Raw genomic sequence first — 22,670 nt, 5'->3', positions numbered from 1 at the left:
GGGAGAGGGAAGCGGAAAGTGAGTAGAGCGACGGCGGCGACTCGGTCAAAGAGCCGAGGAAGGTCTTGACTTCATTTTCTCCGCAGAAGGAACGGGGGAGTGAATACTTTTTTGGAAGTGTGTAAGAGGGTCCTGTCGGTGGCACCACACACACACAGGAGGATGCACGTACACCAAAAACACTCATTGAATATAAAGTTACAATTTCTGTCAGAGTTGGAGCGTGTGCAACTTTTGCGCGACTTGTGACGGCCACGCTTTCTTCCCCTCCTGTCACTCCATCAGACGCCATCGCCCCACCGCGTCCACGTCCCCCAGGTGGTGACATTAACCTTGTTGGAGAGAAGGTCATGTCGTAGATCAGCAGCTTGCGCGCGTTTTAAGGCCGCGCCATGTGGGTGGTGCCACGGCGTCTGCGTGCGTGAAGCATAATTATGCTGCTCTGAGTGTAATTATTCAGCGCTCGTGTTTTTTTGCGCAAACACCCACTGTACGCTCATGCATAAACAAATCGCTTTGCTGATATGGTGCCCTAAAGCGCGAGCGAGAGAGAGAGAGAGAGAGAGACGACTTGGCGGAGAGCCCGTCTAGAGTGCCGACATTTATTGGTTTTGCACAAAGCCAAGTTCCATTTTCCTAATGTGCTTTTTGGGTTGATTCCTTCACGTGGGCCGAAATGAGGCGGGAGTGAAAGGTGGCGACGGTGACGGTGCATTTGCAGCCATCCGGTAGCACATGTCTTGAATCTTAGTGTCGGTTTAAGAGCGGTTCATGTACCCTGGTCTATGTTTGTTCCGCCTTGTTTGAGGTGACGTCGGAGGCAAGCGACGTCGAAAAATAGAGCTGTACTCCGGGAAAGATATTGAAACTGTTGGAACTGTTCATTTATTATGGCAGAAATTCTGTGAGTTTATTCACGATAATATTGAAAGGGATGACAGGATCGCTTTTTTTTTTTTTTTTTGAAGATAGTGTGGAAAAAGTTAAGGCATATTAACTGATAAATCTTTTGGTCATAATGTTAAAATATTGCATTAATTGTTGCAAATTCCATAGAAGAAAGCCATGCTTTATTGCCTTTTATAATGAATTTAAACAGCACTTTTAGGTATTTGTCAAAGAAAAGGCTCTGAAAACAGTGGAGATTTGCAGTAATTCAAATTTTTTTTATATAAACCTTTTTGCCCCATTCATGTTGTTACGTAACCTTTTTCTGTCTTCATTTTTCTTTTTTTTTTTTTTCTTTTTTCCAGGGGGGAGGTCGTATTTGTACTGATTTCTACAGTTGCCAATTTATTATTTTTGTATCATTGGCATTTTCCAATTAAAAAAAAAAAATATATATGATATATATTTATATATATAAATATTTTTTTTTAAAGTGCTGTTCTGTGGTAGCTGAAAGCAAATGCAATAAGCGGGTGACAATCCCAAACCGGTTCTAATTTCTTGTTATTTTGGCGAGATCATATAAACCCCTAGACTTGAATCTTACTCACGTAAAATGTTTGATTCTTTTGGCAAAAAGGTGATGATGCGAAAGACTGTAGGTTGAAAACAACTGAGTCAACGCTTCTATATGTAAGTAAATGTGTGCAATTCGTGTATCACACAGACAGGAGCAAATTAGATCTCTTATCCTGTTTATGCCAACAATGTAAGCTGCTTTGTGTTTCATCTGCAGGTTCACTAGCATAGGTATTCTCTGCTGTACATCACTTGGCAGGCCTTGCTTACATGTTTGCACAAATTGCTGCACCTTGATTTAAAAAAAAAAAAAATACACGATGCAAGCATTTGCTGTACAAAAGGGAAATTAAAAAGACATTTCTATGCCTTTATATTCATTCGTCCATTTTAATGAGTGTAGAGTGCCGAGTAATGTCGCATATTTGCACAAGGATTTCTTTACATAGATTAGCACAGTTTATAGCTTTTAATCTTCTTTCCGAGCCCCTTAAGCTTGTTTTGGGCTTCTTCTTCTTGAAAAAAAAAAAAAAAAAAAATTCCAAAATGCAACAGAAATCATTAAAAAGGAGCCACCGGCGCATGGCAGACGCACAACTGCAGTTTTAAATAGAGCAGGTGTGACAACAGCAGACAGACAGCGAGGCTCAGCCTCACCTCCCCTCTTTTGCGGGGCCCTGGGCCTGGCAGCTGATGCCCTCTCCCCCGTCGCCTCCCTCCACCAGCCTGCCACCGCCATCAAAGCGCAGGCTGCCTCCCAACTGTTAGCTCCCCGCTACGCCGCTAATAAAAAGTCAGGGTTATAAATATGAACAGAGGAGCGTGCATAATGCCCTAAAGGAGCACCCAAAACACCACTAAACAGATAAATGTAATGGGATGGATATGGCTCGTTAATTTTAGCATACTTAGTTTTTACAGATGCTGTGATAGAGACAAGGTGTTATGAATAAAATAAAAAAAGCGTTTAAATGCCGAGAGGTTTACATGGGGATGTGAGGAGGAACCGATTCATCTACTTTGTCCTTTTCGACGCTGCACTATTGCTGAGTAAGATGGATTTTTTTTTTTTTCTCCTCGATGTAAATTCTTAGACACATCGATTCTGCATTATTTAGCATAACAAGCGACATCCTGTTAATGGCAAGTCACAGATCGATGAAATATTTAAAAAAAAATAAATAAAAAACTCCGGAGTCCACCGGGTTTGCTTTGCCGTTGACTTTCCTCGTCTTGTGGCGACGCACTTGTGAAGGTTTTCCCACAAATAAGGTGGTGGGGGGGGCGCGGTTGTTAAAGCGGAGCACTTGGTTTTATTTATTTACGAAGTCAGGGTCAACTTAACGCTCTTATTCTTTTGATGCAGAGTCCCGCTGTGTGCGTCTCATCCTGGCGAGGTGCTACAGGCCTCCCATTGATCTTGGGCCCGGCCATCACTTTGAGGTGACAGCTAAATGACCTGCAGCCCACGGCGCTGACCATCTCACCATCATGTGTGTGTGTGTGTGTGTGTGTGTGTGTGTGTGTGTGTGTGTTTGCATTGCAGTGACTAATCGATCGGGAATGATGCCTGCATAGAGCTCATCAGTGGTGGCAGTCGCCGCAGACAGACTGTAATCTATAGCTTCGCTGAGCAATCCTTACACACCGCACCCCCACCTGCATGCGCGCAAGATCCCAAAAGAACTCACCCTCCTCCCCCTTTCCTGCTAAGCTCCCCTTTAGGCTCCTGGCTGCGCAACCCCCCACCCCACCTTGCAAGCTGCAGCCTCCTCCGAGAGCAGCGCGGCGTCATCGTGGCCAAGCAGCCTGCGGGGCTCCAAGGGAGGCAACGCTTCATTTTGCTCGACCCCAACTTGAGCGCCCCTTTTGCATTACGCGCTATTCTCAACAGGATGACTGGCAGGGGTGCGCTGTTTGGACCAGGAGGGATCTGAGAGGCGATGGTGGGGCACAAAAAAATAAAAATTCAATAAGGGAAAGGAGAGACACAAAGAGAAGGGAGCTGGAGAGAGGAAGCTCATTTATCTGCTTTCTGAGAGGCGAAACATGCAGACGAAGAAAAGAGGGTCACGCCAGGGGTGAAAGATCTACAAACATCGCGCTGCAGTTTAGAGTCAAAAGATCCAGATACTCCTGATCGACGAAGTGCTCCATCTCTGCCGGCAGTTGCGTCTTACCTCGTTCCAGATAACATGTGGCGGAAACAGCTTAATTACACACGCGGCCTTATCAGCCGACATTAGCCCGGCAGTGATAATCAGTGCCAGCGTCGGGCCCTTCCGTCAAAGTCTTGCGGTGCTTTCAGATCGCGTGAGCACCGAGCTGATAACAACACATCGCCAGTTGTTAAATCACAATTTGCTGATGGGCTCGGAGCGGATAATGCACGAGTATAAAAACATGACTCCTCGTTTAGTGGATCCGTTTTTTTGTTTTGAAATATTTTGTTTTGCATTCAATTGAAGCGTACGTCTATTTCCTAATAGTCTTACTTCTGTAACTTCAAACATCCATCCATCCATTATCTGTTCAGTTTCTCTTCACGTCGGTCGCACGGGGTGCTGGAGCCGAGCCCATCTGTCTTGGGGCTGTAGGCCTGAACGGGTTTGCCAGCCAATCGCAGGGCACACAAAGACGAACAACCATTCGCTCTCACACTCACACCGAGGGAGGTACAATTTAGAATGATCAATCAACCGTGCGTGTTTTTGGAATGTGGGAGGAAACCGGAATACCCGGAGAAAAGCCACGCAGGAACGTCGGCGATGGAATCGAACCCTGCACCTCTACACTGGGAGGCCGTCGTGCTCACCAGCCGTCCACCGTGCCGCGACCTCAACCATGCCAAGTATAATATTTTCCAAGAAACATCACAGGTGGATAATCCGTCTTTCGCATGACATGTAATAAGATTGAGCGCTTGAGGTTCCGCTCACCTTGAGCTGCACAGCGCTCAGGAGGGCTCGGGGGTACAACAAGTGTGCAGCACTTTTAACGACCGAAGCCAATCTCCCTGAAAGGTGTGCGACAACGAGCGGAAAATGACTTTTTGTTCTCGGCTAAGAACGATGCTTTGAGAAGTGAGTGCGTAAGAGGATCGAGAGCTCGAGACAGAAGAGGAACGATGGAGAGGAGGGATGAAGATGCGGCAAAAGAGGATGGAGGCAAAAGCGGGGAGGAGGGGGGGGGGTATAATCCCAGCGACGAGAGCGCCAAGGAGGAAAGTCTCTTTAACTGGATTTGGGTGAGCCGTTGTTTATCGGCGTACGATTGGCCAAGTAGCCCCTCTTAGCTGTCAAAACCATCCTAATCTAATCACGAGACATTTCAGCCATTTTACGGCAACATGCGCACGGCGCGTGTGTGTGTGGGGGGGGCGTGTAGGGAGTTCTAGGGTGGTGGTGGTGGTTTTGTTCGGCGACAACGGCGGTTTTACAGCTTGCGGTGGGATTTGGGGATTCTGTGCGCCGGATGTAGGGTACCCCACATTGTGTGAGTCAGACTGGCTAATCTTCACTACCGCACACAATGGCGGGTCCAAAGAGCGAGTCCTTGGCTGCGAAAAGGCACGAGGAAACAAAAGCGTGGCGAGCGGTGAACGAGCGCGAGCAGGAAGACGGGCCGACAATAACAGGGGCAAGAGATAAAGGGAACAGTGGAGCGGAAAAAGTCGCACTCACACAGCGGAGCATGTGAAAAAGGCCGCTCGCGAGCACAATCACGTCCCGACGGCAACGGTGGCGCTGTGCCACCGCTGATAAGGTTCATTCATACATGCTGAATTAAGGAAGCACGCTGGCATTGTGCAACGGGCCGCCGTCATCCCTACCGTGCCAAATGAAAACAAGAGAGCGCATCGAAAGATGGGCAGTGGCAGCGGCATGAGGTGAATTAGCTCAGGTAAGTGGCGGCGTGCACTTGGGCTTGCGCGCCGGGCACTTTTTTTTTTTCTTAAGTCAGCACTAATGGAATAAAAGTGGCGCCTCGTCGCTGATCACGTCAATGATATTTTTAGTACCAGACTACAGTACTCGACTCGGGTCAGTTTGTAGAGCTCAGATTGCAAAGAAAACATGGTGAAGCGGCATTTCGTGGTGATGCTGCAGGCAAATGGAATAAACTGTTAAAAAATGTCACTTTTCTGCCATACATTTGATTAAAGTCTTTTAAACATTTGTACACATTTTGGAAAGCTACTTTTATTTCTTTAATCTACTTTTTTAAAGGTTTAAAAAAAAAAATCAAGTCTTCTTCAAGACGTTTGTTTATTGCTAACCTGAGGCTTTTTTTTTTATTAAACCTGTCATAATTTGGTTATATTCTAGAGAGTGTTTTCCCTGTTATTCATGTATTTATTCACTTATATATATTATTTAATTTATTATTATCACTATTAATTATTTTTTTTATTTTTATTATTTTTTCTTTCTTTTTTGAAGCGTGACAAAAGAAAGGTGCTCCCCAGGGTTTTTGTTCCAGTTGAACAGTGCTATGAATTATTATTGTGGAACACAAAATGTTGGACATGAAAATGTTCAATAAAAAAAGAAATAAATGAATCAAGTCTTCGGTTAATGTGTTTAAATGTCGTCCAAAATATATCAGGGTCATTCAATAAATTCAGTGAATGTTTCAGTGTAAGGACTTAGAATACAGAAAGAAGCTTACTTTTTTTTTTTTACTTTTTTTCACATGGACAGAATTTGTTTTGCAGATTTTAAAAAATTAACAAAGATGGCTGACCAAAAAACATGCTCCAGGATTGAACTGCGGTCAGTTATCAAGTTTTGGGATGGTGAAGCGTGCAAACCAGTTAAAATTCTACAAACCGAAGAAATGTCTACAAGTGGGCTAAATTGTTTTAAAGAAGGACGAGGCAGTGTTGAGGAAGAAGACGTCAGTGCAAAGATTTTCACGCTGACAGAATGCTCAAGCTTGTGCACAGACAGGAAAAGTGTGTGTGAGAGTGCTGGGAGTCTACGTTGGAAATTAAAAAAAAATAATAATCTATCTACATTAGAAGTCGTTTTCCCGAAGAATTCACCTAATTTATTGAATGCCCCTCGTACGTCCTTTTCGTTAATTTACTTTTTGCTTTTTCGGTGCTGTGTGAAGCACATTGAGTTACCTTGTGCATGACATGTGCGGCCTTGCCAAAAATATGCCGGGAATGCTTTTCAACAATTGACAGAATTTACACAGAATTTACACAAAGGGACACCGGAGCAAGGACATGGGTGAATTAATGGTTGCATAATGTTATTTCCAGCCAGAGGGGAAAAAAAAAAACGCATCTCGGTGGGTGTGCTTGCCGCTTGCACAGCAAGGATGCTGCATGCTGGGCATTTGCATGTTTACAAATAACCACGGATGTCGGAAACTTCCGAGCTCGACTTCCACTTTGATAGTAAAGGCCCAAAAAAATGCCGTCATTTTTCCACGTTTCTGGAACTTCCTCATTTTTCAAAGCTGGACATTCAAGAGAAGTTCATTTGAATCAATTAAGGTGATGGACTGATTTCATTCCTCCAAGTCCAAAACATTGGCATCTTATTTGACATCAATCTCTAAAATGTCATAGTGGTGTCATAAAGACAACGAGTTCCTACAAAAAAAATAAATAAAATAAAAATAAAGCAGGCGCAGTTACGCAATTTAATCGTGTTCACATCCCGACGACTTTACGTGCAGCGGCATGAGCAGGTGGTACGCTGTCGCTCCGACTCGATTCCCACAGCAACGCTTTTAAGACAAACCCGAGTGGGAAAGATTAGCCCAAGCTGCTTAAAATATTGAAAGACATCTCCTCGCCACCGGGCTCTCCGCCAAGAGTGGCGAGAGAGCCCGAGAGTGAGAGTTGATGTTGCTCACGGATGGGCTGAACTCAGTGGCCTCTTCCGCTGCCGCAGCGCAGACGCTCCGCACCCCAATTTCACCCCCAAAGCGCCTCAACAAAAGCGGGCCGGATGAGCTGCCGAGGTAGCTTGACCTTTGACCTTTACACGGAACTGCGTTGTCGTGCAGGTTTCGGTGTGCCAGGACGCAGACGCACACAAACACGCGCCGACAGACACACCAGCACCACCTGCTCGTCGGCATATTCAAAGGCAAACGCTTCTCTTATTGCTGTACACACACACACGCGCACACACACACCCATAAACCCAGTCAACTCGTACTGTGACGCTTGCTCTGTCGCTGTGCTTTGCTTACACACATTCGCGCATGCACGCACACACAGCAGTGAAAATTATTGATGTGCTCTCTTATAAAACAGTGGCTGGTCCCTGAAGTATTCCTGGCAACATCACGGGCTGAAAATAGCTGCCGACCCAAATAACTTTCCCCGACGGAACGGAGACAGAGCCAGACCATGGCCACGGGCAACTGGCTTTACTAATTGGCAGCATTTGACAATGAAATAATATCTGGGACGCAATCGCGGTAAACTAAAGAGCAAGAGGATGTGCCGTCTAGCCATGACCGTGCCTGGGAGGAGCCAACGTCCTGTTGAGAGGATGCTTGAATTGGGTTGCCAGAGCATCATAAAAGGTCGCGGTACACCGATCCATGCGACCGAACGCCACACCAGTCGACTGACCCTCGCACGTTCAGTGCACCAGAAGAACTGCGACCACTGGAGTTCATAATCGGAAAACGTTATAACACTGCATTATTATTATTTTTTATTTTTTTTATTGACCGACAACCAACATGGCAACCAAGAAGTGGGTTGCCGTGGTAGCTGTAGTTATATCATAATACAAAGAATGGAAACCAGCAGGAAATAAGGAACTGTCTGTGATTCTTTGAGAGGCTCTCAGCAACGATCATTCACACATTGATTGGCTGGGCTTTGTGTATTTCGGAGACGGACACTGCCTATGTTTTGCAGTGCCTTGAGATACAAGTTTAATCGAACCACGCTCACTTTTAAAAACACTTAGAACTGAAATCTATCCATTGAACTGAATTAAAAAGCTTTTTTTTTTTCTTGTTTTTTAAATAAGGAAAAATAGCACACTATACTGTTCTTTATAAAAACAGACAGCATTACATTTAATGAAATAAAATTTTGCACATCTTGATTTAATGTTACAATCCAATTCAGTGTGCTGTTCCTTCTTGTGTGCCCGCCTTGGCCACCAGGAGGCAGTATAAAACAATAGTCATGCAGACATTAATGAATTGTACTTCATCTTCAACAACTTCACCACAAGAAGACACTGGAATATTAGCCATTTTTTCACAGATGATGAAGAATATAGAATATATATATTTTTTGGATGATTTTGCCAAACTGCTTTGCAATGTGAAGTGAGTTCAATTGAGTTCGCTGCCACCATACAGTACTCGTATCTCTAAATATGAGGTCAAAGCAACAGAATAAAATTGCTGAATGACTCGAAACGCCCCAAAAAAATAAAAAAAAGATATATATATATATATATATATATATGCGTGTGTGTGAAGCAGTTCACCCGAGATTACATTTTTTTGAAATGAGGACAAACTGCAGCCGACAGTTGAAATCTTGTCGTCTACCCGGGCCGACCGCGCGACAGCTCAGTGGCATTGGTTGGCTTTTCTCCGTGTGTGGCAGTCCAAAGGTTTAAACACGCAGTGGCCTGCTCACATCATGCGACAAGAACAATGAGGAAACATGTTCGGTGTCATGCTGATTAATGGCTCTTCCCACAGGTCTCATTAAATCGTGGGGGGGGGGCCACTTGCCAAGCCCGTTGAAAACCAACCGTCATTCTCATTTGACACTTATACGACCGTTTTTTTTTTTTTTTTTTCTCACACCAAGGCGAAATGTCAGAGTAAAATAACACCGCATATCACGCTCTGACATGTTGGCCAATCCCAATTTCAAGTTGAATCCACCCATTTTTGAGCTGGATATATCTCATTCAAACACTTGAAGCGAGAGGAGCAGGTGAAAAATAACCTCGGCTTTGCATGTGGTGCGACCATGCAAAGCGCACACAAAGTGGCTTACATAACATTGCCAGCTCGAGCGCCACCGCCACGTCGCAACCTTGGGCCAGGATGAGATCTCATCTCAAGAGAATTTGAAAGCATATGCATCCCCCAAGAGTCAAGATGCTTCGCCCTGCTTTATAAACAAGTGGCTTTACGGCGTGTCCTTGCCGCCGTCAGCGGCGGCAGGCTAAAGGCCGTGATTGATGACTGGCTTCAGATGACAACAAGCGGCGGTGTTTACTCAGTCAAATTGCCCTTGTCTCTCTCTGCCCTGCATCTCTTTCCTCTTCTTCGCTCCGGTGGGAGAAGGTCTTCATGGCTGGATGTCTGTTTTGTGGGCGTCGCACGCTCCCTCGGGGTGGGATTATTCTCCCGTATGGAAAACAAGCAAACAGGCAGGAGTCCTTTCTATTGGCATCGCTTGCCAAGGCTGCCTAGCAACAGGTAGGCAGTGAGATGAGACGGAGCGCCGTGCCAGCCGCGGCCATAAAATTGCCTGAACATCCTCTTCACGTGTTAAGGGCAGAGTGAGATGAGGTGGAGGGGAGAGGATCGTTTCATTTTCAAACTTTTGATTTGAGGTTGGTTTCGGATCGTTGGGTTTGAAAACGGTTTTTCAAAGGAATGATGTCGTTTTGGTATATTGAATGCATGTTCACGCGAATCATACACATCTTTAAAGGCACAAAGATTCGGAAGTTTCTCACTGGTTGATGTGCTCAAACATGATAGGCTAACAAACATGCGACATGCTACGGTTGCTAATTAAGTAACAAATTTAAGAGAACAAGCAAAATGATCTGCTTTCATTGGCTCATTTTGCAGTGATCTGTATTTACTCGTCATTTTGTTCAAGATTTTTTTTTAACTGTTCTTTTTCAAGGGTGGAACAATTACACTGGTCAACAAAACAGATTTCTTTGGGCAGTAGGCCGGGTACACCCTGAACTGGTTGCCAACCAATCGCAGGTTTTGATGACAGATATAATAATATAGTAATATAAATACTAATAGTTATTAATTGTTAGGTTCAGCGAAAGCTGAAATGTCATGGCGATAAATTTCAACACGTGGTAGAATCTGATTGCACAAGCTTTTATAAATTAAACTTTATTAAAAAAATAAAAATATTTTTTTCTTTTTTTAAATATTTTTACATATATATATATATGTATATATATATACATATATATATAATGTAAAAATATAAATATAAATAAAAACATTTAAAAGCAAGGATACACCCAATGTCAAGGATGAATTGATTTAGAATTTTCTCAAATTGATGCTCAAATATAAACCTCCACCCCATGAAGGCACTCATATTTATCTAAATGTGTTTTCGTAAGTTACACCTCGACCCGACGTGTTTTGCACCGCTCGTGTTCATGTACATGGCCTTCATTTGTCAAGAGTCTTATCTCGCCGAGATTCAAAAAGGTTTGAGAACTCTTTACCGTGTTCACACACTTGTATCATTTTGAATGTTTAAGCCGAGTCAAGATCTTCGGCTGCCATTCTGCTCTTCTATTTGCTTTGCTTTTAGTCACGGAATTTTTTTGTTTTTTTGACCATGAGCACAAATGCGAGGCTGAGGGGCTTGGAGTTGCATGTCGTCACGGTGGGTTATATCATTTTAATCTTATTTTTGTTTGGTTAACGTCTTATCTAAGAGCGAGATTCCAAAGTTACTTCACTTTAATTATTTTTTTTTTTTAAAAAGTATTTTTTTTAAATGAGCAAAAATGGTAACACAGTTAGTGCTTATCGCGCCACCGGATTCCTTTGCCCACCTGTGACAGTCTGTGAATGTGTTTTCACGTGAGCAGAAATTTCTATGAAACATCACTGGCGTGAACACAAATTTGTCTGAACACGAGCCTTCTTTTTCCGTGTCTGTGACAAGCCGAGCATCCAAGCGTGCCCGAGCAGTGTGACGAGCGTCCCGACATTGGGCTCAAATGATGTGAAAGTCATCGCCACGCCACGTGTGCGCGGGTGTGCGGCCGCCAAACGACAAGTGACTTTTCTGCACCGTTGTTCATCAAACTTAGAGTGGTAGCGCGATACATAAAGATGTGCTTGTCCACAGCGCTCCCCGGCCCCCCCCTCCCACCCTCCCTCCGCGGCGTGTCAGGCAAATGAATACATCCACCGGCGCGGCGTCTTTCATCAATGCTTCCCGGCTTTTCATCAGCGGCCATAAAGCAGTCGCAGGCACCTATCACTGGCGCTAGCCTTTCGGCTGCCTGAATGATGAGACAGACATGGCCGAGTTCACCAAGCGCTCTCATAACAGAATGGATGTTACTGGGTCAGGGGGTCACTTGCACATCTCATTACACAAACTTGAGTGTGCACGGGATCCATCAGCGGGCGATAAACCTGAGCAAGCCTCAATATGAACAAACAGCGAGCAACATGTCTTGTTAACGGCGGCTCCGGATTGAGTCGGAGCAGTTATGCCTCATTTATCAGCTCATTTTAATTGGATGAACTCTTTGCTCGTTCTTTTTTTTTTTTTTTTTTAATGGCCATTATTTTACCCGCACAAACAGACACGCTCCAAATAGATGCTTTGAGGGAAAAAAAAAAAAGCTTACGGCTGGATTATACAAAGGCCGCCTTTCACGCGGACAGGCCGTGTCCAATAGATTGTACGTGACCAAGATCTCCTGACTGGTTTTGGGGCTCGAGGCAGACGTCAATCATATTAGCCATCTGAGTGTCACAAGATCACAAGAACTGTGTGTAATACTTGAAGAATGTTTTGGGAATTTGGGAAAACAAGGAGCAAATACATTTTGCAGACTTCAAGAGACTTCACTCAGGGAATTCCACTTGAAATGATTGTTGGACGCAGATGAGGACGAAGCAATAAACCAGTGCTGCCTTTTTTTTTTTTTTTTTTAATCTAATTAACTTTTTAAACGTTGAAAATGGCCAGGGCTGTCTGAGACACATACATTTGTCCGAACTTTTCCTGCTTATAGACCACTTAATCATGCCTAATCTAATCTTTTTTGGGCATAAAATGCAACCAAATTGAGGGGAAGAGTACTAGAACAAGTCGAAAAAAATCCATAATGAGCGACTTCTATAGGCGGGAACGAGGACAGAAGGCAGAATCGGAAAGGCAAGAAAGCGGGGTGGTTGATACCGAGTCGGCCGTGTGTGAGAAAAGCAGGTGTGGCCCAATGAGGATTACATAACTTCGTGAGACACACGACTGGATGTGCGCTCGCACGTATGGATTCAGTTCTTTTCCGATAGCTGCCACTCACGATCTTTTCACCAGCGCCTTCCTGTAAACAGGAGGACGAGGACGGGAGGGGGGGTGGGGGATCACCATCCACGTTCTTCTTCTCACACGTTCCGGACGGCCATCTTCTTCTTGTCTGTCTGCGGTAGCTCGTCAGTCCTTTGGGGTTCAAGCCCACCCGACTGTGAAATGTGAAACCCTGCAGCGCTGGAGAATGTGCGTACTCGGCAACTTCTGGCTTCCACTGCCATGCTTGCACCGACCCCCCCACTCCAACCCCCCTTCCGCCCCATCGCCACCACCACCTTGCCCCAGACAGCCACTGAAATGTGCGTGCCAGAGAGCGCATATATGCGAGCGCCTCTGATGCCACCCACATTTAGACACCCAGGATGCGCTGCAGCAACTTGTAGTCATGCACTCACTTTGGATGCATGTGGGTGTGTGTGTGTGTGTGTGTGTGTGTGTGTGTGTGTGTGTGTGTGTATGTTAAAGCTCTCCGGGATAATATTTTATATGTGATGGAGGGCATGGAGTGTGTCCCGGGGGCGAATGATGAACAGTCGTTTGTGGTGTCCTGTTACCAATCAGGGTCAAGTGCAACAGAAATAAGATGCATCATCAGCGGAGTCTGACGGCGGGTGAAAAATCACCCCAAGATGCTGAGAAATGTCGGCCCCCACATGTCAAAATGAGGCTTTATCAAAGCGGAGGGCGCTTTACAAAAACGCACAACAAACACTGGTGAGAACGGCAGCTGAGATAATTCCTTGTTGGTGTTGAGTTCTACGTCTCTGAGGGGAAATCACAACTCAATCCAGTTGATTAGCATGCGGCTATTTGTTCCGACAAGGAACGAGCGACATTTCAGCGTGGCTCTGTTAGCTCCAATAATGCAACAAATCGCGCCCTCAAATGTGCCATGTGCAGATCCCCCGAAACACTTTTGCTCGTGTCTGCTGTCCATCCTCAGATTACGGCCGGAAGCACTCGTCGCAAACACGGATCGGGGACACAGTCACCACTCTCGCATCTTTGGGAGCCATTGTGGACCGACAACAACTGCCTACGAAAGATTTCATACTCCATACTTATATTATATATTTCATACGCGAACCTCAAGTTTTCAAATTCGCCGGTATGGTCACGTTGTCGCGGCAGGCATACGGCTTGCTTTGCCAAGAGAGTGCAACGCAAAGCAACATTTGGTTATTTCCGTTGGGCAATGAGACTCAAGAGACTGTTTGTGGGATTATTACAATTTGCTCGAGTCAATAGACGAAATGATAATACATTTCGGACGGGGAAAAAAAAAAGTGTCTCAAGATGCAGCAAATAATCTTGCCATACAGAACAAATCATCATCTGTATGAGAGTAAAGCCAACACGTTGCTACAAGTGGGAGAATTCAAGTCCAATTTAAATGGGGGACATTGTTTTTCATTCCAAAATGAATTATATCTTGTGGGCTGCAGGCAATCATCCCAGTCAAAGCAAACTGACATTTCCAGCCTCTCCAGATAAGAGCTCTCACACTCGCTTCCATTTGCATTTGGTATTGATTCAGAGATGCTGGCTGGGAGGGGGGGGAGTGAGGTGCGGAGTGCCATTTAAAAAAAAAAAAAAAAAAACACTGACAGTGGAGGCAGGGAGTTGGGAGCATGTTATGAAAAGATGCGTTGGTGGGTAACAGTGGGATGCCAATTAGGCTGCTTGGCCACAACAAATGGATCCTTCGTCACGCACTGTTCGCCTCTCATTTTTTTTCGCCTTTAGGCATAAAGCAAAGAGGGAGGAAAAGCTCAACTATGTTGTGTTTATATATGTAGAATTGTTTTTTTTTTTTTTTCTGTGTCTTTCGGTTAGTCTGCCAAATGGAGCATGGTCAGCATCATCGCCAGAAGCAGCAATGCAGGTGGTGCAGATGCTCAAATAGCATTAATTTTGTATTTAATTCAACCCAAACAGTTAAATTTTAGGTTTAAAAAAAAAAAAAAAAGATTATGCATGAAAAAGGCTCTACAATGGGGATCTGTGCAGAAAATGACACATGGTCTCGATCATCATGTGACCATGTGCTCACATCGCCATCCGCTGAACTTCGAATCCGGAAGTAAGATAGAATAGAAGAAAGCAGATAATGTCTTTCTGGAATATGTACGTCAGCATTCTATCTAAAAGATGCAAAGACAGACATGTCAGGGTATCTATTATGGATAAGGCGGGTGAGGGGTTGTTAGGGGAAATGAATGGGGGGGGGGGGGAGTGCGCGCATCTCTTCGTGTGGGGGCTTCACAACTCGGTAATGCGGATGTATAATTCACGACCAATTCTGTCTCGGTGATGGCCTGCGTATCTTCATCATCCCAAATCGCACTTGACAGCTTTATTACGCGCCGGCGTGCGCCCGCATCCCATCCAGCTCTGGGAAAAGTGTCACATATACTGTATGAGTGATTGAGGCAAAAAAAAAAAAAAAAAAGAAGCAGCTTTTTCCTATTTATCCCTTTCTACTTGGCTCAAAAGTTGGCGTCCCTCTTTCGTGAGTGTGATCAGCGTCAGCCGCGCGTGGTTTGGACACTTACCTGCTGCCAGTTCTCTTCCAGCGAAGGCAAGGCGGAGAAATAGCCGGTGTCGTGCACGAGCTGAAGTTCCTGAAATATACTGTGGTTCGCCAGGACGTCCATGCTGACACTCGCGTTGGGAAAAGATAGACGGATCCACGGGAAATTCGCCTCCACGGGGTTGTTTTTCTTTCGTTTTCTTTTGCCGTGTCACGCCTCTATACGCGCATGTTGGTCATATTAGTCCACAAGGGGATCGATTGCTCAGAAGGTGCCGATCAGGACCTGCGCGCATTACCGGGCTCGGTGCGTAAAAGAGAGTGGAGGTGATGGAGGCTCCATGTGTATCCGTATTGCCAAAATAGACTCTGATGGGAAGCCAAGGGAGGGGAGGGGCGAGGGTAAACGGAGAGGCGTGTCTTTATGTGTCAATCAACACCCCTGTTTGTCCATATTAGGTAAATGGGCGGTCGGAGGGCCATTAAAGTGGCAGTGGAGCGTGGAGGGGCGGGGCCAGGCGAATTGGGCGAGCCGGATTGGCTCCGGGGCATTGTCACTCACGGCCAATATGGGCTGGATAGGCGCGCTATTTATGGATGGCTATATTAGATTTGGAAGAGGTCTGAGAGGCTAGTCTGCAAGCAGAAGCCGTGCTGTAAACATCTACAGGATGGACTGGCCGGTATTGTTTCACAGAGTAAATATTTAATTAGGATGAGCTACAGGATGGGAGGCTTTGCATTTCACCTGCTTTACAGCAAACTATTGGATGTCAGAACAAGAAATGAAGCCCACAAAGATGTACACAAGTTGGTGAATGAGGTTAATAAGTCATCTTGGAGTGCGGCAGGCACACGCCATCGTGTTAAAAATACATACTTTCGGCCTTTTGCCTCCATTTATAGCAGAACATGCAAACAAAACTTTAAAGGTGAGGCGGAGGGAGGTCACAAATTGCGAACGCCACAACACAACAACACTGAACTACAGTGCGATTGCAAAAGACTCACTGGAGCAATGTCAGAATTTTTAAGGCTGTGTTTTTTTAATCATTTGTGATGTTGCCGTGGTTTGTCCACGTGTCTGATGGGTTCAACGTGTACGAGAGGACAGCTGTCACTTGCCAGCCACGTATTAGACGTTAATGTTGAGTTAATGCAGTGTTTCTCAAATAGTGATGCGCGGTTTGATGCTGGGCGGAGGGGGGGGGGGCTCATGTGAACCTGGGAAACATGCTTTTTTTTCCAATTCACTACAATAAAGTGTAATTGCTCCTCCACTCCAGTAGGTGACAGTGGCGCTCTCATTGCGCACAGCGACGAATTGTTTTCTTCTTGCTGGGGGGGGGGGGGCGTAACCGAAAATAATTGAGAAGCCCTGAGTTAATGTTAAGATAAATCAAAGCGGAGGCGCTAAATTGCGGTTTTGAGGAGCAAAGTTGGAAAAATAAGGTGAAGTAAAACTGACATTTATTAAAACATTGTGCTTTTCAAAGTATTATAGTATCTTTAAAAAAACACAACGTCAGACGTTCGTTTAATTATCCCCTTTTTTATTGTTACAACAAGCTGATGCCCAACTCAGAGCGCAACCTGTTCCGTCATCATGACACACGGATCTCCCTCTCTCTCTCCTCCTCGCACACCCCTCTCGTCCAATTTGTCACCATATTTCAAATATTTTGTGTATAATAATCTCATGTGGACGTCAGGTTTAACATTACAATTGTTCATCACCAGATTATGATGCCCAGTAATGCTACAAACTACAACTAATGACAACTTTATTGTCTGTTTGCAGCCCCGGTGAGGATAAGTGGTTCAGAAAATGGATGGATGGAGAGCAAATGTTGTAAAACTGCACTGCGTCATAATTAATACTCGTTGGAATACAAACGGCCACGGCTCGTGGAAGAGCAGCTCTGGTAAGTGATATTTTAAAGCATCCGTTTATTGGGTGGGCGGAACGGCGGACGACTGGTAACCACGACGACAACCTCACAGTGCAGAGGTCGTGGGTTCCATTTCTGCTCCGGCCTTCCTGTTTGTGTGGAGTTGGCATGTTCTCCCCATGCCTGCGTGGGTTTTCCCCGGGTACTCGGGTTTCCTCCCACATGTTTGTTAACTTTAAAGCTCAGTTTTGCTGTGCTGAGTTGCGAGCCATTTCCAGAAATGGTTTTCTTTAAGCTTCTGGCTAAAGGTGCTTTACACCTAAGATTTGGAGTGCCATCTGTATCTTTGATATGCTGACATCCTGCAAATGCTTTTTCATATGGGCAAGAAGATATTTTTATAAAATCGCCAAGGCGTGGCTGGCGATTCTCTCCGACACTATCGTGGTGAAAAATACGCTTCGTCTGTTTGGCGGTAGCGATATATTCCAGCGAGCCGCTGGCATGTTACTCATGCGCTGTAAGTTGTGGTCTGGATGTGCTCGGAATGACAAAGATGCATCTCAGCTGTAAGTGATTCCGATTATTCGCTCTGTCCGAGGATGAGCGCATCAGAATTCTTGAGGTCTGTAATCTCATTACTGTGTGGAAGAAAGCGAGGAGGGTGGGGGGGGGGCATGTGATTTGTGCATGGCATTTTGGGAAGGAGCGTTTGGTTCAGATGGACGACAAAGCTCCGTCTGACATTTATCCATCTGACACAACTCACTCGCTCTCTCCTTCCTCTTCCTCTCCCTGATATGCTGCTTTTATTCCTCCCTGTTGCTCTTTAAATCTGCTTTTATTCCTCATCCGTCTCTTACTGCCATGACCATCCCAAACCTAATCTAGCAACCACCTTTGCCAACAATTCAACATCGTGCTTTGGATTCCAACTCGTGTTCAGTAAAACCAGAAGAGTCGCATAAAAGTGGACAATTTGCGCCGGTTTCCCGGCTGATCTCCTCGCGCTTCTTTGTAGACCACAATGGGAAGAGAAAAACAAATACTATGTCTTTTTCTTTGAGAGGAATTCTGAAAGGGTTGATCCAATTGCCGAAACGTGCACGTATACGAGCCGCGAATTGAATGGGAAACTGTAAACATCTCGCGTCAATGGTCCAACATCATTGAAGGAAGCCGGCTTGCAAAAAAAAATCACGCCATCTTTATGTTTTGCTGCACAACCTTTCGAGGCAATCGCTGCGATCAAACAATTCACGGAACTCTCAATGAGACTTAAGTAGCTGTCGGCAGATATGGTGGCCCACTCCTTGCGGGAAAACTGCTCCTCCAGCTGTCACGGGTTATGCAGCACCTTCATCGAAATGTTCAATAGGATGAGTGCTCTTCAGATGTTTTGCTCTCAGCCAATCGTGGTCATTATCCTGTTGGAGGACTAAAGACTTGCCACTGAGATCAAGCTTGCTGACAGTGGGATGGGAGGCTTTTTCTTTTTCTTCAGAATTCCTTGATAGTCCTGAGGTTTCATTATATCATGCGTAGATTCGAGGCAAATTGTGCCAGATGCAGCAAAGCAGGTCCAGAACACAACAGAGTCTCGTACACGGTTTCCACAGTTTTCTTGTCTTTTAATAAATATATTAAATAGTGTTTTTGTTTGTCTGTAGCTGTCGTCAAGGGGAACTCACATTTATTCCCTTCTTTCATTTCATAGTCGTAATATGGTTGAAAAGCGTAAAAATATGAAGACCTGATCCATCCATTATCTGTAGCGCTTCTCCTCTCAAGGGCCGCGGGTGTGCTGGAGCTTATACCAGCTGTCTTCGGGCAGTAGGCGGGGGACACCCTGAACGGGTTGCCAGCCAATCGCAGGGCACGCAGAGACGAACAACCATCCGCGCTCACACTCACACCTAAGGGCAATTTAGAGCGTCCAATCAACCTGCCATGCATGTTTTTGGAATGTGAGAGGAAACCGGAATACCCGGAGAAAAGCCACGCAAGCATGGGGTGAACATGCAAACTCCACACAGGAAGGCCGGAGCCGGACTCAAACACACGACTTCTGCACTAGGAGGTTATCGTGCTAACCAGTCGGGCCATGAAGACATTATTTCATGTTAAAATGTCAAGTAAGGTGCCGGGTTCGAATCCGGCTGCGGCCTTCCTGCGTGGACTTTGCATGCTCTCCCCATGCCTGAGTGGGTATGCCGATTTCCTCCCACATTCCAAAAACATGCAAGGTAGGTTAGTTGAACACTCTAAATTGCCCCTAGGTGTGAGTGTGTGAGCGCGGGTGGTTGTTCGTCTTTGTGTGCCCTGCGATTGGCTGGCAACCCGTTCAGGGTTTCCCCCGCCTAACACCCGAAAAAAGCTGGGAACGGCTACAGCATCGCTGCGACCCTCGTGAGGAGAAGCAATTCAAATAATGGATGGATGTGACGCACATAATGGCCACAAGAGGCGCTGTACCTAGAAGCGAAGGAACCCATCCTTATTTTGAGTTTGGATATGGCTCTTTTCTTAGTTCTGACAGCATTGTTGGGCTGTTTTATGTGAAGACATGTCAACTCCATTCAATGTCTGTTAAAACCAAAGAACAAAGTTGAGCCTTGATTGAACTCGAAAGGAGTAACACGGTCATTTTCTTTCTTTCCCTTTATTTGTCCGAATTCAACATTCCCATCGCAGCCAACACCAGCAAATAGCAAACAGAAGGTTGCAAAAAAAAAAGAAAAAGAAAAGAAAAAACTAAATAAGTGAGGGCTATTATCCAGCGGGCATGCGGCATTATATTGTGGATGCTGACATTGCTCTTACCTGGCAGCCGCTGCTTTTACTATATTAATAATGGAGCAGGCGCCATCCGTCATGGGGCTACGATGCTGCTAATCATGTCAGCCTTGTGCATATTCACCCGTCTCACCAGAAGACGGCGAGAGGTGGACCGGGAGGACGGAGAGAAAAGTGAGCGATAAACAGTGACAGTAGCGGCGGAGAGATGGAGGAACGAGAGCGGCGGAGAACGAGGGAGATGCAGGGGGACAATATCAATGTGCTGAAACACATGACAGATGCCCTTGGCCTTTTGCTGAATGGCTTCCCTGTTGGCAGGAGTTAACCAGTGTATTTAAACAGGACAAGACGAATGGGACCTCGACTCCCCCTGCTCACTGAACCAGCCCATTTCTATTCCGACTCACAGCCGTTCCCCATGTGGGAATGCTAATGCGGCTAGCTGACATTGCCGAGCTTACTGGAGACACGGCGTACTTGAACTTTTTCCATCTTTTCCACGCGATTTCTCCGAATGTCAAAGTCCCGCCGTCGCTCCGCTCGTCAAAGGAATCGTCAACCTGACTGCCGCCTGATCAAAGAGCATTTAAAAAAAAAAAGAAAATGCCAGATTGTATTCACCGTCAAAAGACCTTGAATGTTGCTTGATTTCCTCCTCATTCGATGCACTACATGGCATCCGTGCACTCGGGCGCCTTTACGGGCGCGCGCGATGCTCTTCCTGTTTAAAATGCCTTTGTGATGACCTTTACGAAAATCGTCTGTCCGCGACCACGTCGTTCGCCGGCGGCACAGAAAAGGACATTTGGCTCAAGACGAGCGGGCCTAGTGAAATAAAGATAAAGTGAAGCGAGCCGTATGTCAGGATGCCGTCTGGCTTGGATACCGAAATCTTGCGGGAGAAGGTAAAGATGGCGGCGGGCGACTCCCGGATAGGAGGAGGAGTGAATTCCAGAGCGACAGGCTGACTCTGGAAAGTGATAATGAGCGCTTTGGGCTGTCTGGGGGTGCAAACTCCTTTCCCGAGCGACGAGCACAAAAGTGGGGGAGGAAATGATGGGAGCAGAGGGTGCGAGCGAAGGTGCACCCTCAGCTGCTTTGAGTCGGAGCGTTGCTGTTTCCTAGCGAGCAGAGGCACAAGCATCAAGGCGGCCATTAGAGGCGGCTGTTAAGTGCCAATTAGGCTAAGAGTGGGAGACGGAAAATACCCATTTGCACTTTTGCAAGCAAGCAGGAAGTGAACCAAAAAGGGGCTTAAACCCTCTCATGTTTCACAGTCACTCTCATGCTAACATCCAATCATCTTCTGCCGAGCCTAATCTTGTCTGGAAATGTTGTCACCTCATGGAAAAGGACAATGGCGGGCGCAGGCATCCAATTAACGGAAAAATGCATGCTCATTATTGTAGCGTAACGCAAAATTTGATAAGGTTGGAGGAGAAAATTAAGCTTTGCGCATGTTCGGAATGTTTGCATGACCATAAAATGAAAATATATATATTTTTTTTTAGTCTGTGATTTTATTGAGTGCATCTGGGATGCATTGCAGGAGTGGAACTGAAAAAAAAACAAAAAAAACAGCAGCTACAAGGTCAGGAATGACAAGTCTTCTTTGAGGACGCTATGGCAACCGTTGCCACTGAAAGCAGCTGACCTTGCTTGTAAAAAAGCCATTTTTCGGTATTTGAATCCAAGCACACAATGAGGCCGACATATTTTCTTCCGCCTTGTGTCACGTCGATTTATACAAGAGTCCAAATTGCCTTGATAAGTTCACAATTACCTCAAACTCGTCATGAGGGCAGCCACCAGCGAACAGCTGATGTCCAGCCTTTCCTTTTTTTTTTCTTTCTGTTGTTTCCACGCAAGCTGCACACCCGCGGCCTCGCTAATTTCCCAAGGCTGCCCTCTCTGCAGCGCCGCGTTGTATATTCATGTGTGTACCTTCCTATCTTAATCCTAGCTATTACACGCATGGCTGGCCATGTCAAGGGGAGATTTGCTCGCTGGCGGTGAATGGGCCAATATTGACAGCACGCCCACCGCATCAGCGATCGGTGTAAGGGCTTAGCGCACGCTGCATTCACGGCCGTAACGCTGAATGCAATCAGGAGGCGAGCCATCCTCTCAGGGAATCCATGCAAATGTCAGTAATGATGCTTCAAAGGTGCCGCTGTGGCTCGCAGACGAAGCGCAGCGCACGTCGGTCGGATCCAGTAGAAAGTCGATGCCGCTTAATGTGCCGTGACCCGGTCCGCGTCAAGTCTGGCCCAAAGCGGGCCTGAGGAACTGGAGACTGCAAAGGTGTCGTGTGAGTTGCCTGGGGTGGCGGCCATTCAATTATTTGCACCCCTGACGTGCACACCTGCAGCTTTGCGTCTTTCTCATGCATCAGAGCAGGGGTGTCAAACAAATTTTTTGTGGACGGGCCACATCGTAGTTCTGGTTTCCCTCAAAGGGCCGTTCTGACTGTGATCACACAACAAATTGAAAGTGAAAAAAAATAAACAGAAAGTAGACACATAATCTGCCCTTCACGGGCCACATAAAATGAGGTCGTGAGCCAGATCTGGTCCCCGTGCCTCGAGTTTGACACCTGTGCTGCATTTGAGCATATGTCACGGTGATGTTTGAGTTTACTTGCAAAAAAGGGAGAGAGAAAAGAGAAGCAAAGCGTGAGGCGAGAAGGCATAAA

General features: G+C 45.8%; 1 protein-coding gene across 1 annotated transcript in view; it reads right to left on the bottom strand.

Annotated features, from left to right (window-relative positions):
* Positions 1-15,661, bottom strand: part of LOC148339462 (Krueppel-like factor 7) — a 28,875-nt gene extending 13,214 nt beyond the window's left edge. Inside the window, exon 1 of the mRNA XM_088291823.1 lies at positions 15,307-15,661. Coding sequence (XP_088147949.1) covers positions 15,307-15,408 — 102 coding nt within the window. The 5' untranslated portion in view covers positions 15,409-15,661. The remainder of the gene's footprint in view (positions 1-15,306) is intronic.
* Between the last annotated feature and the right edge of the window lie 7,009 nt (positions 15,662-22,670).

The sequence above is a fragment of the Idiotropiscis lumnitzeri genome, chromosome 3 (assembly GCF_059441095.1).
Source record: "Idiotropiscis lumnitzeri isolate Australia: NSW breed Sydney's pygmy pipehorse chromosome 3, RoL_Ilum_1.0, whole genome shotgun sequence".
Lineage (NCBI taxonomy): Eukaryota > Metazoa > Chordata > Actinopteri > Syngnathiformes > Syngnathidae > Idiotropiscis > Idiotropiscis lumnitzeri.
The sequence above is the reverse complement of the archived record's forward strand: the minus strand, read 5'-3'. Positions and strand labels throughout refer to the sequence as shown.